We start from the raw sequence: 16,375 nt of genomic DNA on the forward strand, positions 1-16,375 counted from the left end.
GTAAATCTGTTGTCATTTTTCATCCCATCTCTGGCCCATTGACAACCCCCAACTCCCTTAAGGCAACGATAATGTTTCCTCAGAAACTGACTCAGATGATCCATGGGAAAAACTGTAGGCTCTTAATAAATATTTGTTTAAATTGAATTGTATTAAACATTCATCTTTTGTTCCTATTTGTTAAGGCACATTAAAATCTCCCACTGATAATTTTCAGATAGAAAAAAAAAATTCTGCCAAATATTACTTGCTGAGTTTCATGATTCCTCTAGTGCTGGCTCCAAATGTCAGTTTCCTATTAACCCGGTACCCACAGGAGTGAGCACCTTTACAAAAACCAGAGGCGTCAGCATGGTTGAAAGGGATGTGGCATCAACTTTGTTGACAGAGACACCCCTCTGTTCCCCACAGGGGCCCCATTTTGCCTGGGAGAGGGCTGCCCTCCTTCTGTCTTTCAGAGCAGAGATAGGAGAGAGCAGAGTGGATTTCAGGGATGAAGATAATAAATACGATAACAAAATGTTATCACACTAGACAGAGCCTTCTTCTTCTTCTTCTTTTTTTTTTTTTTGGCCAAATTGATGGTGTCCCAAAAACTGTTTTCAGCACATTTCTCTCTTCCAGATGTAATAATAACTGGATTTCAAGTTGGCATCTGGGCTTGGACCTCCAGGCTCTGATGAGTCACACACAGTAAACCAGGAAATTATGCTACCCCCTAATGAAGAAGCATGTTTTCCTTTTTCCTCTTGCTGGGCAATGAGGAGTTCAAGCAACATGCACAGGGGGATATAAACTAATAACTCTTGGGTCAGCTCTATAATTTTACCCATTAGCATCCTAGAATGTGAGACTTGGAAGGAAATGTAGCAACTGCCTGGGCCAATGCCCTCATTTTAAAGATGAAAATGCTGAAGCTCTGAGGGGTAAATTTGCTCAAGGTCATGTAGATAGGTAAAGGCAGAGCTGGGACTAGAATTCAGGATACCTGAGTTCCACTCCTGCCTTGTGTGACTCCCTTTCTGTGACTCAGGAGAACAAGGATCGTCTCTGGGTGGTCTCTGTCCCCAGGGGCTCTGCTAGCTGGTTCAGGGTATGATTATTCCTGCTAATTATACAAGAATAAGTCCATATATGAATAAGTCACACTGGGGAGGTGTTTGGCCTTGACACATTGTTTATGATTTTAGAGAGAATTATAGGTATTTAAAAATTTTATTTCTTAGGCTGCAGGCAACAGCAATTGGTAGCAGGGGAAATGGTCCATGAGATCCCAGGGAAGCCATGGAAAAGATAGAAATGGAAAAATTTGCCCTTTACCAAAAGGACAATCCAATGGAGAATTGGCTCTGATTATTCTTTCTCTGCAGGATTCATTTCAGAGAATGACATTGAGAGCAGGAACGGCAAATACAAAATGGTGTGGGGTTGCCTCCTGCTCCTGTGGTAGATATTGCTAATAGACACATCACTCTCTCCCTCTGCATATAGATGTGGCCTCAGAATCCTTCTCACCAGCATGCTCCAGATAGTCTCTACCAATTGTTACCTCTTGATCATGGAGATAGAATCTGTTTGCCCTCCATGCCCTGGGGAATAATAGGAGAAAAGACCCTGCAGATGGCTTTAGAAATCTGGTTAGCAAGAGTCGGGTCAGGTCCCACACAGCCCCATCATAAAAAGTATCACTGACCTGGTTGGACCAAGACCATTCTTGCCACAAGCTGCTCCAGAGGTGGCAACAGCAACACCACGGAGTGTCCCTTCTTCTTCACAGTTTTCCTTCAAACGTTGGCTTTGTGGAGGGCATTGGGTAAAAAATCATGGTAGGGTTCTTCACACTTGTTCTTGCCCATTGGGCCCTCAGCAAGGTCTTTCCCCAAAGCAGAGGCCCTGGGTCCCCAAGGCGCTATCCCATCCTGGGGGTGGACGTTGTCTGCGGGACCTTGTCCCTCCCTGGTGTGCTTCCTGCAATTCATCAGGCCAGATCTGTCCCAGGGATCTCAGATGGAATGTGGTACAGGAAGAAAGTGATGCAGAAATCCTTTCTCTAGCCCACTCACCCCCATTTCCATACGTTCAGACGTTTCTAGGCTTTTCCTTTTTAATCATGTTTCTATTCTTTCACAAGAAAGAGATGCACTTGTCTGTATCCATCCAAATAAATTTCCCTATGTCCTCTACTGTTGCATTAGGCTTTCTGTAGACAAGAAAATGTCCATTTGTCCTCTTACGGTGCTATCTCATATCCTTAAAGACAGTCCTCTTTGGGTGACTGGTGGAGGATAGTCCCTTTGGGCTGACAGAGAAGCAGCTACCAGTCTCAGAGTTGAAAAGGGAATAGAGACAGAAGCAGTAGCTTTGACTTGAATTGTGAACAAAGAATGTTTTCCTTCCCTGACCTATTTTCTATCAACCTCCAGTATGACCTATTTATGGAGATGGGATAATTAGTAGCAGCAGAGGGCGCTACAAGGTCAAAAACAAAGCTGCCCACCTCAAAGGAAACAGAGAGAAAAGTCCCTCTTCTGAGTGATATGAGTGATCAAGATCCAAGCTGTGGGACAAGGGTGACGTTCGCCAAATCTCTTGGCTCCCACCTGGTCTGAGGGCCCCTCTTGAGCGGCAGTTTTGGGCTAATGAAAGGCAGCCCTGCTTCACTGATGGGCAGGTGGGGCCTGCAGGGTGAGTGGGGCCTGCAGGACCCTCAGCACCTTGGGGAGAGGCGCAGGCTGCAGACGCCAATAGGTTTAAGGAAGATGGAGTGGAGAAACTTAGGGGCAATACGTCCTTAGTGGGCCACTGAATCTTGAGACTCTCTCCTATTCTACAGTGGTGGGGTCACTTGATCATGTATTGTGGCCTCTCATGAACAAGCCTGTTGCAACGTTTGGAAGACGTAAGACCAAAGGGCTGGAAGGCTCACTTCTCATGCTCCTAATGCTCTTACGGACTTGGGGGAGAGCACAGCTGGCTCATGTCTCAGGGGATCACAGAGCTCTAGGACATGCTTGCAGCACTGACAGCAAATTAAAGACGTCAGTCTTTTTCTTTTTTTAACCATTGATTGATACAACATATCAACAATCTTTTGCAAGATTTTGCAACTTTAAAATTTAGATTTACTCAGCATCTTTTCCCTGAACAGCACTGATGAGCGTAACACTCTTAGGAACTCTATTCATATGTCTATTTAATAAAAATGGCAACATTTAAATTAAATATGTAACAGCAATACCTGACATTCATAGGTTATTTATCTGCTGGGTGTATTGCATGTGTGACCTCACTAAATTTTCCGATAGTCCTGTGAGAAAAGCTATTACTATCTCCATTTTCCAGATGGAGAAATTGAGACTTGGAGAGTTAGGGCATGCTTAAGGTCACACAGCTGGTAAAAGCTGGTGCTGATATGAACCCAAGCAGGCTGGCTCCAGGATCCCACTCTTAGCCATTATACTGCACTGCTGTGCTAAGTGCCTGCCCTTCCTTTGGGGAAGGATGCCTTTCCAGGAATATTGCAAGGACACCAGGGCAGAAGAGTCATGATGATGCTACCCCAAGCAGGGCTCAGGTTATGTCTCAACCTTCTGTGTGAAGCATTATAGGAGAGGATGTGTCCCTCTGTGTGAAGGTCCATTAAACCCACTTCTCTGTGCTTGGGTATGGTCAGCTGTAGCTGAGGTTGGGCAGTTAGAAGAGGAGGAGCAATTTAACTTGAAGACGGTTATGGTCTAGATCAGGAAGGGAACAGTCAGCTCTCACATAAATATCAAGCCCAGGCAACATCTTTAGAGCAGGGACAGACACTAATAGACTGTGGGTGGGAAGTGAGCAGAATCCTTGGGCTTGGAAGAACCGGAAGCTCTGAAATGGACTTCCGCCAGCAGGGAGCTGGGTCTCGTGGACTGGACCCCTGCCGGCAGGTGGCAGTGCAGGCATGGGCAGTCAATGCACCGGTAAGGCAGCCCCTGGGCCCTGAATCTCCCTCTTCCACATCCAGGGGCTCTGAAGATGCTCATGGTGGGACTCTGGCCTGCCTGGTGCTTACTTTTGGTATTCTGCATGCCTAGCATCGCTGGATAAAACACAAGATGCCCAGTGGAATTTGAATTTCAGATAGACAATGAATACTTTTTTAGTATAAATGTGTTCCAAATATGGCATGTCCCAACTATCCATATTACTGAAATTTTTGTTGTTGTTTATTTGAAATGCACATTTAACTGGGTGTCTTGTATTTTTATTTGCTAAATCTAGGTGAATGGTGAGTTTTTAAGTGAAGAAATTGTATTCTTTTTTTTTTACACAGATATTTACTGATTGTCTGTGATGTGGTCAACACAAGCCTAGAGGCTGGAGACATATCAGTGAAAAGATAAGCTCCCTGCCCTCATATAGTTTATATTATCGTGTGTGTGTGTGTGTGTGTGTGTGTGTGTGTGTAGGGGAGAGGTGAGATGGAAGAGACATAAAATAAACATGCCTGAATCTGATGATTTCAGATACTGATGTGAGGGAAAATAAGACCAGAGATGTAATTGAGGTTGGTGACAGGTGGGATGGGTGACTAATTTAGTTGGAGCTGAGAACTGTTAAAAATTGGAGATGGAGTTTCAGGCAGCTAGAAAAGAAGACATAGAAGGGATGAGAAGGAAGGCCACTGCAGCTGAAGGGAAGAAAGAGAAGGAGCAGATGTGGGGTGAGGCTGGGGAGGAAGCAAGGACCAGATCATTTGCAGATGTTACAGGCCTGGGAAGGAGGTCCAGCTGTCATCATCTGATGTACATTTTATGAAGAACTGGAGAATGGATTGTCCAGGGACAAGAGCAGAAGCAAGGGGACCAGTTAGTGCGTTGTCGAAGCAGTCCCTGTAAGAGATGATGGTGTTTATAGAAGGTGGTGGCGGTGGAGATGGAAGAAGTAGATAGACTGGAGATATATTTTCATGGTAGAACTGACAGTTCTTACTGAAGAATTGGATGTAGGGAAAAAGGGAAATGAAGGACCTTCTAGAAATACTCTTGGAAACACTCCTGCATTTTGGGGAGTGAGTTAGTCCGTGTTCTGTTTTTTACAGCAGAGCTTCCGAACTGTTGTCATATTCATGGCTTACGTGCAAAATCGTATTTGTAGGGCTTCTGGCTGTGAGGGGCTGGTTCAGGGGCTCCACTCACCCCAGGTACACGGGCATTCTGAACCCTATCTCAGCAAGCTTGTAACCCACTCATGGCAGTTCACCCGCCAGGAAGCTCTGTTCAGGATTTTCCAGCTGGAGCCAAGTGTGTGCTGCAGTGGGCCCAGTGAGAGATAGAAAGTCAAGCTGGTGAAGTGCAAGAAGCACTTAGGATCAGGACACTCCCTCAAGCATCTGAAATCAAAGATTTCTGGAATTCAGGTCTATTACAGATTTTAGAAAGGATCTTGTCCAATCCCTTTCTTCCCTCTTCACACAGAGAAGTAAGGGAGTTGTCCAAGGTACTCTTTCATTTATTCCATTTATTGAATAGAACAAAGTGTGTGGAGCTGTGCTAGATGCTATAAGACAGTGTCGCTCAAAGTACGACATGTGATTAATGGACTAGTACACCAGTCTGTGACCAGAGGATACAGAAATGGAGAGTGAACTACTTTTGCAGCAGTTGGATATCCAAGAACGCCATCATTAGACTTGCTGTTTTCTTTCCTCCCTCACTTCCTCTCTCCCTCCCTTCCTTTCTGTTTCTTTTCTTTTCTTTTTTTTTAAAGTAATCAATTTTCGTTGCCATATATATTAGTTCAAGATGGACTGGGGCCAAAATCATAACAGCAATAGCAGTTTCCTCGGCTGAGCCCATTTGTCTCTAGGAGTCACGGCTGAATCAGTCACATGACCATCAGGGCTGCCAGTCTCCTCTTCCTCCCGTCTTCTTTTGTTAGAACCGTCAGATAGTCTCTGAGATCTTAGGAACCCTGTTTTGTTGTATATCCTCTGCCCTGGTATGAAGAAAAGATGATTCTTACTGTGGGCTTTAGCTTTTTGTTTTTCTGTAAGTAGATTCATTTGTTTACATTCCACTTGTTCCATAACCCCATTTCTCCTTCTCTGACTCTTGAAGGCTTTTTCTCTTGCACTCTTGGTTTTTGGTTATTTTCTGCCTTTCGCTTTATTTCTGTGTCCTTCTCTTGCCTCTGCTCATTGAGTTCTTCTGGGCTAGGCATGGCCTGTACTCAGTATCTAGGGGGTGCAGAATTCACTATTTCCTCATTTGTCTTTTTCACAGACAGGGGCATGCTGTGTGACAAAGTAACTCAGAGTTCCCCGGACCAGATGGTGGCGAGTGGCAGTGAGGTGGTACTGCTCTGCACTTACGACAGTACATATTCAGATCCAGTTTTATTCTGGTACCGCATAAGGCCAGATTATAATTTTCAGTTTGTCTTCTATGGGGATAAAAGCAGATCTTACGGTTCATATTTTGCTAAAGGACGGTTTTCTGTGAAGCACCTTCTGACCCAGAAAGCCTTTCACTTGGTAATCTCTCCAGTGAGTACTGAAGACAGTGCCACTTACTACTGTGCCATGAGCACGATGATGCAGGTGCCCAGGAAGTCTTAACACAAACTCCTGGGGCATGGCTCAGCAGAGCTACCTCTCAGGGTGGGTCATGTCTGGGACTTGGCATCTTTCTCTTAGCCATTTTGTGTTCCAGCCTGACCTTTAGAAGTGACCTAAAGTGTCTTCTGAGAAATAAATGGCCTGGTCAGATCCAGGGGAGCACCCTGGCTTCAGAGAAGCAGAACATCTCCCCACTTCTGACTCAATGGGCCCTTGCCACCTGAATGACTCCTGGTAGGCAAGGGAGAACTGCATGTTTAGGGAGCATTGTCTTTGTGTCCCCAGTGCCCTGGTCAGCCCTGATACAGAATGGGGCTTGACAAGCCTGTGCTGCATTTCCTGTGAGGGTTTCAGAATGCAGGTTCAGGTGCAGGTGAAGGGCCCATCAAGGTGAGGCCGCCAGCAGTGTCTTTATTTTAGTCACCACCATCATTTATCCATTATTATGAATAGGTCTGTTTTCATTTCAGAATTAAATTAGGGCCAGATGTGGTGGCTCATGCGTATAATCCCAACACTTTGGGAGGCTGAGGCAGGCTGATCAATTGAGGCCAGGAGTTCAAGACCAGCTTGGCCAACATGGCGAAGCCCGGTCTCTACTAAAAATACAAGAATTAGCCAGGCATGGTGGCTTGCGCCTGTAGTCCCAGGTACTCGGGAGGCTGAGGCACAATAATCGCTTGAACCTGGGAGGCAGAGGTTGCAGTGAGCTGAGGTGGTGCCACTGCATTCCAACGTGGGTGACAGATTCTGAGATTCTGTCTCAAAAAAAAAAAAATGAAGTTAGACACAAAGTTATTTACTTAAAAGACTTTTCACCAATTTCCTTTTTTTTTTTTTTTTTTTTTTTTTTTTTTGCATCTTTTTATATCCAGCCACCTTCTTTGATGTTCTTTGACACCTCTATTTTACTTATTTTATTTGGAGAACATTTTCTTTTTTTTTCCACTGAAGAGCACTGAGGCTCTCCTGGAAAGTTGTGACTTCCAGAATTCCAGCTGCCAAGTCCCTGAGTTTGGAGCTCAGTGGTGTCTCCAGCAGAGAAAATTTCCTCTGGGGCAAACTGACTATGCGGTGTTGAAACAGATACATACCCTCAGTCCCTGGGAATCAGTCCCTCCTTCCTCTTTTCTTGAATTATCTGCCTTAATAGAATTATTAGAGGTATTAGATGTACTCTTAGAAATGGAAGAGGCTTTGCACATTATTTTATAGAAACTACACTGCAGTCCAGAGACATGGTGGACATTCTCAAAGTCGTATATCTGGCTAATGACGGGCCCAGAAATGCAGCGTTACACTTCCAGGGCTCTCTCCTGCAGCTGCACCCTAGGTGGCTCTATCAGTGAGTGGTTTGGGCAGCAGTTTATGTACTCTTCAGAAACACTGGACAAGAGTAGCCACTATATGGAGCAATGGAAAGAACAGGGGATGAGGGAGCCAAAGGCCTTGGGCATGTGGCTTGGCTTTCTGGGGCTTCTGTTCTAATGCCTACTGAGTATGTCACATGTCCATCTCACAGTTCATATATCATGGCCCCAGATCAGAAGGCAGCCATAATTCCTCCTGGCTCTTGCCTTAAATCTTCTCTGGAGGCTCCTTTTGGTTTGAGAAATTCATGGTCCTGTGATATGCCAGGTTTTGTTTTGTTTTGTTTTGTTTTGTTTTTCTGGCATAGTGGGCTAGAGGGTGGCTCATTTATATGTTAAATATGGGACAATCCTGAAGTTCATTCTAGCTGATACTCACATTGACATCTTGTCCTCATTTGGGGATGCAATGTGTTCTTATAGCAGGAACTTCGTACTGAAAATCTTGAGACCTTGGTTCTACTCCCAGCAATATCCCTGCCTCACTGAATGACTCTGGACAAGGTACATACTTTTTTGAGGAGAGGGCATTTTTTTAATCTGAAAAATGAGAATATGATCTTTTTTTTCCTAATAACTTCAGAAGAAACACCCTAATATTACACAAGGTAACTTGTGAATGTTTTGGAAATCAGCGTTCTTTACACATGCAAGGTGTAGTACACATGATGGGGGAGTTTGCAGTCGGTCATGGCAAGGGGAGTTGTTGGCGACAGTCACTCTTTCACTTGTTACCTCATAAACCCTCGCTTGACACTCCACATAGGTGCTGAGGAACCACAATAATGGGTTGCCAGGGCCCTGAGCCCTGCTCCTGGACAAAGCTGTGGCCTTCCTGACGTGGGAGTAGCAGAGGTCATTGGCCACACTGCAGGTGCTGCTGTTGTTCTTGCTGTAACAGCGGCATCAGCAGACGCAGCAGGAAACCCGAGGCTGAGTCTCCAAGGCAGGGCCTCTGTAGGCTTGGGGCTCAGGAAACTGTGGTGTGATGCGTAAGTTCAGTTTGGCTTTTGGCTGAGTAATAGTGAGCTCACAGAGCTGCCTTTCCCCCTGTGGTGATTTGCAAAGAGTAAAGCCAGAGGCAAGGTGCACACAATGCAGTTTAATAAATGCAACAGAGACAGGGGCTGAGAAGAAAGGCAGAAAACCATCAATACCAAGGTACCAGGCCAGAGAATCAGTGTGCAATGGTTTCAAACACAGATTGGCAGGCAAAAGACAGTAAAAATGTTGTTTTTGTAGAGAAAGATAGGGGTCTCATTTCTGTTCCTCCCTTCAAAAACACTTTCACAGGGAGTTGCTTGAAAGCAGACTTATGTCTTCTTTGTACTCTCAGTACAGTGCCTGGAACTCAGAGCGAGCTAATTTATGCATGTTAAATGAATTAACAGAAAGCAGTGCCTTTCCTCTGTATTTTACTCTGATTTTTGCTAATAGTCTGGAGAGTATTTAGATGAGATTTTGGAAACCCCATTGCCTGCTCATAAAGTATTAGCGAATTCAAATGTAATCTCATTTGTAAAGTACTAGGAGATGCAGAAAGTGCTAAAACTTTGCCCCCCTCCACGCCATGCAGAATCTCTAGTGTGGCTCCTGAAGTGAACATAGAGAATGGGACAAGCTGTGAGGGCAGGAGGAAGAAGATGATGCTGGTTTGTAGCAAATCCAGTGCTCAGTTGAGCAGAGTCTTCCATGTTTAGATAAAAGGGCACCTGCTCTTCTTCTCCCAGGGCCTATTTTCCTCATGAGGAATGAAGCTGTGAACCTTTTGGTTCTCACTTTCTACTTCAAAAGGTAAAGAAAGTCAAAAAGAACAAAACATCATTTTCAAAGTGTATCAGTTGTAGGAGTAAAAAAAGTGTCCTATATCTTTTTGTATCCTTCTATCCCTGTATCAAAACAGCATATAAAGCAGTTAGGACATAAACCCCCCTTCCCCAGGACTTTTGTCTTCCCACCAAGCTGGAGGATGAGCTGGGTTTGTTGTCTTCGAAGAAAAATTGGTTGGGCTAGCAGCCATTTTAACAAGGCTATGACAGGTCCACTTGAATCATCAAGAAGTCAGAAGCCAAGGAGATGCATTTTTGTAAGCCTTTGATTTCTTCAGGAGTGTAGCTTCCTCATGCCAGTCAGCCTGCAAGTGAAGAAAGTTGTTATAGAATAGACTGCCAGTGCTAGAAGGAATCATAGGGGTCATGTAGTCTGGGGGTGGCCAGTACTTGCTATGCTATGCCATTGCAGACATCACTAATCTATTGTGGCTCATTTTCCATCTACACATGGCAATAGCTTAGCTGGTTCGGCTATCAGTGTTGGCATAAGTCATGAAACTCTTTTGTTCTCCTTTGGTTATTATTATTTTTTAACTTATTTGTTTTACAGATGCAAAAACCCAGGCCCAGAGAGATGAAGCAACTTGGCTAAGGTAACATGTAAGTTAATGTCAAAATCAAGATAAAGCTCAGATCTTCTGACTCTTAGCATAGCCCTCTTTTTATCCAGCCACACTGCCTGTGTCCCTGGGACTGTTAGTAAAATAACAGGTGAGCTGGACACCCATTTGGAGATGACTGGATATGTTTACTGTCTGGGTCAGGTCAGTCAAGTACTCTAAGTCTAGGGTTGTTCTTAGAACAGGAGCTGGGGTCGATGAGCATTTGTGAGTATTGCAGAAGGAGTGACGGGGAGGAGCCTCACATGCAAACCCAGGCCCTGGTTTCAATTTCGTGTACGAGACTATCTGAGAAAGGAATGCAAGTAACAGGCAAATAATTAACATCTCAGACCTAACTGTGTATGCATCCTGAGTAGGTAATAGTGAGCTGTTCACTACTAATGCTGTGTGTAGGTTCATCCCAAAGACAGGCTGATCCACCCATAGACAGGCTGGTCCTATGATTAAGGAGTGTGAGCTGGCATTCCCTTTATCAGGACAAAGATAGGCTCTGCTTCCTCTGGATATTCTTCAGGCAAAGCTTTACTTATGGCCTTGCAAATAACCCATGGCCTCTTGGTCAATGAACAAAATAGCAGTTAAAGAAGATGAATTCTCTTTATTTATCTTCTGTTTTCTCCCTGGGGTGAAAGTGAGGGTTATTGTCTGGTGTATTAGAAAAATAGTACATTATACTACCTAATGGGTTTCAGTCTGACTTAAAATGAAAGGCTAACAGGAGATGGGGTGCTGTTTTGCTGAGTAGCTGAGATAGCCTACCTTATTAATTCTAAATATGTCTCTATTTTCCTTTTCCAATGCTTCTTAGTTTCTTACCATTTCTAAATCCCCTTTCCCCATGTGCAGGACAGTGTGGGTAGAGATAGGAATAAGAAGCGGCTAATTCTTACCTTACAAGAAAAGTAACTTGGCAGTCAAGAGAAAATTGATGGCAACACTCTTTGCAAACAGCATTCGTAGTCCCAGCACTGTGAGAGACATCATGTTCACCTTCTCGGCATGAACTATGGTTGAACAAGAGTGAAGAGGGTGGCTTCAGGGAGAGATTAAATTCCCTTCCAGAAATTGGGCCTGTAACACTGATATCAGCCGACCCCAAGTCTGCCTAATTCTTTCTGGCCTGCAAGCCCAGCGTGGTGCCAGACAGCCCTCAGAGACCTTGGGCTGCTGCTGACACCCAGCCAGGCAAGCTCTGCTGGGAGAGTCAGAGGCTCCACAGAGCCAACTGGGCTCAGCATCATTTGTGTTTTCTTTTGAAATCTGATACTTTTTGGCCCCAGTGTACAACTACAGAGTTTGCTTTAACCCTTGATTCTGAAGTTGGCCCTTTGATTTGAACTAACCTTTGGGTTCATGGCAGCTCTTTGAAGGTTGCTTTGTGTTTTCAGTTTCCGTTGGTTTTAGGTGATCTGGAACAAACAGCAGTGGTCAGGGTTACATTGGGAATGAAGAGGCTCACAGGATTGTAGGGTTTTAAAACTGGAGGAGACTTTGGGTGAGTGAACTGAGGACCAGAGGATGTGACTTGGTTAAGGTCACATAGCTAATTATACAACATGCTTCCCATTCCAGCCTTTTTCATTGTACCATGAAGTCAACATCCAGGCACACCAATATGTGGGAAGAACTAGGATCTTAGCCCCATGATAGGCCACATTGCCCTTTGTTGGAATTTAGCACTGGATTAGACTGCACGTGGACTTTCAATCCCAGAGTCTAGTATGAAGGGGACAGTGGTTGGTAAAGAGGAGAGATGAGAATGAAATAAGATGGGCTTTATTTTAGATTCCATCTTAGGGATGCCAAGCATTTCCCTCCCCTGCCAATGGCAGGCTACAGTTGGGCCTAAGTCTTATTTCCAGCATGATGCTATATTGAGAATGATTTGTCCACAGTTACATCTCTAACTTTCCTTTCACCCAATTCTTGTTCCCCATAATCTCCAGCCCCTTGAAGCCAGAAATGGCCTACCTGTAGAATTTGTCTTCACTTCAAAGTCAGTGGAGTACACAACTTCCTTGTTGTGTTGAACTGAACATGTCACTGAATTTGAATCTGCATATTGACCAAGCTTGACAGCATTGTACTTCCCACTGGGAGAGACGACAATAGCAGGATCAAACTCTGTTATCTTCTTGGATGACTCGAGATTTATTCTTATATCCTTGGGGTAGAAGTCCTTCACCAGACAAGCAACATTTGTTCCATTTTTCATGACGAAAACGGATGGTTTGGTATGAGGTTGTCTTTCTGTAAATATAATCAACTTGTTACGTGAGATGATTATTCACAACTTTGTGGGGGTTAAACAGTGGTGATTACCTCGATTACCCTGGAGCCAAACACTACAATTCAGACCTCCATGCATCCTGTTAGTGACCTGGGCCTTAGCACCTCTGTTAAAGGACAGGCAAGGGGAGCAGAAATGAAAGGCAGTGAGTTTGACTTCTAGTTAGGAGCTGCTAGGAGATAGGGCTGGAAGCACAGATGGAAAATAACAACTACAAAGAAGTTTCTGGATCATCTGGGTTTCAATTATCTGTGGATTTTTTCTTTTTCTTTTTCTTTTTTTTTTTTTTTGAGATGGAGTTTTACTCTTGTTGCCCAGGCTGGAGTGCAATGGGGTGATCTCCGCTCACCGCAACCTCCACCTCCCGGGTTCAAGCGATTCTCCTGCCTCAGCCTCCCGAGTAGCTGGGATTACAGGCATGCACCAGTATGCTCAGCTAATTTTTTGCATTTTTAGTAGAGACGGGGTTTCTCCATATTGGTCAGGTTGATCTTGAACTGCAGACCTCAGGTGGTCTGCCCGCCTCGGCCTCCCAAAGTGCTGGGATTACAGGCGGAACTACCGCATCTGGCCGATTTTCTGTGTTTTATTAATCAATCCTCTGGACAATCTAGGTCAGGCTGAATATCTGTCTGCACCAGTTGGTTTTTTGTAAATGCATGGGTACTTGGATGGTAGATCAGGGCAGGTGCTCATGCTCTGCATTCTGTCACTTAAAGAATCAAGAGTCTGAGAAGGACTGCAAAACTAGCTCAGAGGCTCTGAGGATGGCAGTGTTGGGGTCATGGAAGGGTGCCATCCTTTCCAGATCTGCTGGAAAGGGATCTGCTGAAGGTAGGTGGTACATGTTTCTGCCTCTAGATGAATACTCGTTCTTCTATAGGGGACTGACTACTGTACAGTTTCCTTTGAGTCTTTAGTCAGAGGATAGCAATGACCATTTTCAGGAAGTCCTTAAAGAAATAAAACCAATTTAAGCCCGTTCATTCTTGCTTTAATCTAAGAAGAACCGTGAAATGTTGGTCCCAGGATTGGGTTCCCTCCTGGCCTTCTCTTCTTTTGTGCCTCACTTTGGACTACCACCCTGTAAATGCATCCCTTTCTTTCCTTAAGACCACAAGTCTTGAAACTTTGAGAGAGGTAGTGATGATTCTTTCACACAGTGCCTCACTGAAGTTTTTGAATTGTGATAAATGTTATGTCCATGGAGACTTAGATTCTTAGGCTATCTTCAAATAACTGTTAAAGAAAGAGCCCTGCTAATACCGGAAACGAAGAGAGACAACTAACCTGTAAATGATGATCTAGATATATTTTCAACTCTAAATTTAATGCTGACTTTCAATATTAATTGCTCCTGTAAATTTGGCCCTTAGTATTTGAAACTTAGGTGAATTTGGCTTCTTGATATCAAATGAAAAATATGTTGAATTCTAGTGTATTTTTATCTACTATGGTCTATAGTCAAGACATTAGGTATTGCTGAACAAAAAGTTGGTAATGAATGTGTAAATGGAAAATAAGTAATTTTTCTTTTCCTTTTTTTTTGAGACAGGGTCTTTCTCTGTCACCCAGGCTGGAGTGAAGTGGCCCAATATCATCTCATTGCAACCTCCACCTCCTGGCTCATACTCTCCTCCAGCCTCAGTTTCCCGTGTAGCTGGGACCCCAGGTGCACACCACCACAGGCTAATTTTTTGTATGAAAATAAATAATTTTTCTAATGCTTTATCCTGAATCTGAATTTAGGTTTCAGCTATGAGGTTCATGGCAGTAGAGCTACTGCCGTATCAACTGGTTTTATCTGGTTGAGAGGGAGCGATTGCTAGTCAGGAAGTTCCTGCTGATCATGGCTTTGTAAATGGACCAAAGTTGATCAAGGTTTTCCTAGAAAATCAACTATTCAGAGAAACCCCCTCATCACTACCTCATCATTCTCCCCATTTCCTCTGCTGAGAAGCTCAGCTAAAAGACTGATTCTGTTTCAGTCACTCAGGGCAGGAAACTCATTTCTAAGAATCTGGTTCCTTATGTTTTTGGCTTTGGTTCTAGACAATTGAGAGGATTAGAAATTTTTTAAAGGGCTTTCTTGGAACCTGCTTTCAACCTGCTTGAGAAAACTTCCTGTTTGGTTTCCTTGCATAGCTGAAGCCACTGATAACAGAAACTGGTAACGGTAGCATTAACGGTTGGAAACCACATGCATTGCTCACTCACCTCCCTTCATAAGTGCGACACTTCTTGCTCACTGTTTTGACTTTGGTTTGAGACATACTCTGGCTGACTTTCAAGGGAGTTACAAGTTACAAAAGAAACTTGTCCATAAAATAAACACCCTATTTCCTTTTTTATTTAAGAGTATCCCTTAATCTTAGTCTGATTTAGTTGGATAACTAAGGCTTCCTAGAATTTTAAAATCTAAATTCATCAGGCAGTTGTCGAATCGTCACTTTGGTTGGGGAGACTGGGTTTGAGTAATTTGAATAATACGATATAATTGAAAAGACATGTCTGAAGGTCATGCACTTATGATATTGTGCTCTGAATCTATTAGTCAGCATTTCAGATAGAGCATAATGCATTGACTTGATAAAACATTTTTCTGAATCTCTCTTTCTACATTAATGTTTATATTTTCAAAGAGATTGTTTGAAAGAAAACTGTCTTATTGAATCCATTCTATGGCATCTTGGTAATTAAACCTTTTTAAAAACTGGAATGCACTCAATATAGTTGCCATATGCATCCTAGTCTATTTTGTGTTTGACTTAAACCCAAACGTGAAGCTATATGAAACTGTAGTCCAAAATTTAGATTAAAGATTTAATTGTTTATCTTTGAAGAACTTTTAGTCTTTTTTCCTTGGTCCACAAATATAATTACATTGCAACATGTGCTTCAAGTGCTATTTCTTTGGAAAATTGCTTTATTGTCAGACTTTCTCTTTTTATGAACACCAATATATTGCTAAGTTATGTGCTGGTAAACAATACCAAAAAAGTGTATACCATTCCTGAACAGTCTTTCTTAATTTATAAACTTAGAAGTCACCTATGTTTTAGATTCACATAGAGAGTCCTACTGATCCCCTAAGAATGGCAACGTCTGGAATAAATGTCGCTCAGAATTTCCAGACTTTCTGCCAATATGGGATTTAACTTAAACCCTGAAATAAAAGTTTATTCTACCTAATTACTCTGACCATGCTAACTACCTTTCTCCAGAATCTTCCAATCTGGAGGACATTTGTTTTCAGTTTGCAAGGAGGCGTGCATACTAGTTAGTTTAGCCAAAGGGATATGCAGAGATGAAGCAGCTTCCTGAGGAATTGCGGCCCAAGTATCCCTCCCACTGTCTCCCCTGCACCTGAATGCTCCAACTCTTAGTGTAGTTCTTCTAGATTTCTTTGTGTTTTTTTGAGCTGCTCTGAAGATTTCAGAAGTAAATGGGAGGTGTTGTTTTAATATATACTATATACATAAAATAAAAGGAGTTACAGAGTTACTTAAGTGACTCAGTCTAGTGTGTTCACTCTGGCTTACTTCACATCTGTAATACTCTGTCTCCTTATTATAATTTCATTTACTAGTTATAATTTATAATGCAAACTGGATTACAGCCCCAGTGCCAGGACTCAAATTATCCCTAGAAATATAGGAAAA

The 16,375-nt window shown here is 43.3% G+C and overlaps 1 long non-coding RNA gene and 2 gene segments (V, D, J or C); 2 read left to right on the plus strand and 1 right to left on the minus strand.

Annotated features, from left to right (window-relative positions):
- Nucleotides 1-16,375, plus strand: part of LOC126958374 (uncharacterized) — a 65,065-nt gene that overhangs the window by 5,908 nt on the left and 42,782 nt on the right. The gene's annotated exons all lie outside the window — the stretch shown is intronic.
- On the plus strand, nt 5,832-6,734 carry LOC126958356 (T cell receptor delta variable 3-like). The segment is given in 2 exon segments: nt 5,832-6,029; nt 6,264-6,734. Coding segments are annotated over 2 exon segments (372 nt in total).
- LOC126958368 (T cell receptor delta constant-like) overlaps nt 9,056-16,375 on the minus strand; it is a 45,383-nt gene continuing 38,063 nt past the window's right edge. The window contains 4 exon segments of the C gene segment in view: nt 9,056-10,102; nt 11,314-11,427; nt 11,767-11,832; nt 12,395-12,673. Of these exon segments, the coding sequence occupies nt 11,315-11,427; nt 11,767-11,832; nt 12,395-12,673 (458 nt within the window).

Source organism: Macaca thibetana, chromosome 7 (genome assembly GCF_024542745.1).
Source record: "Macaca thibetana thibetana isolate TM-01 chromosome 7, ASM2454274v1, whole genome shotgun sequence".
Taxonomy (NCBI): domain Eukaryota; kingdom Metazoa; phylum Chordata; class Mammalia; order Primates; family Cercopithecidae; genus Macaca; species Macaca thibetana.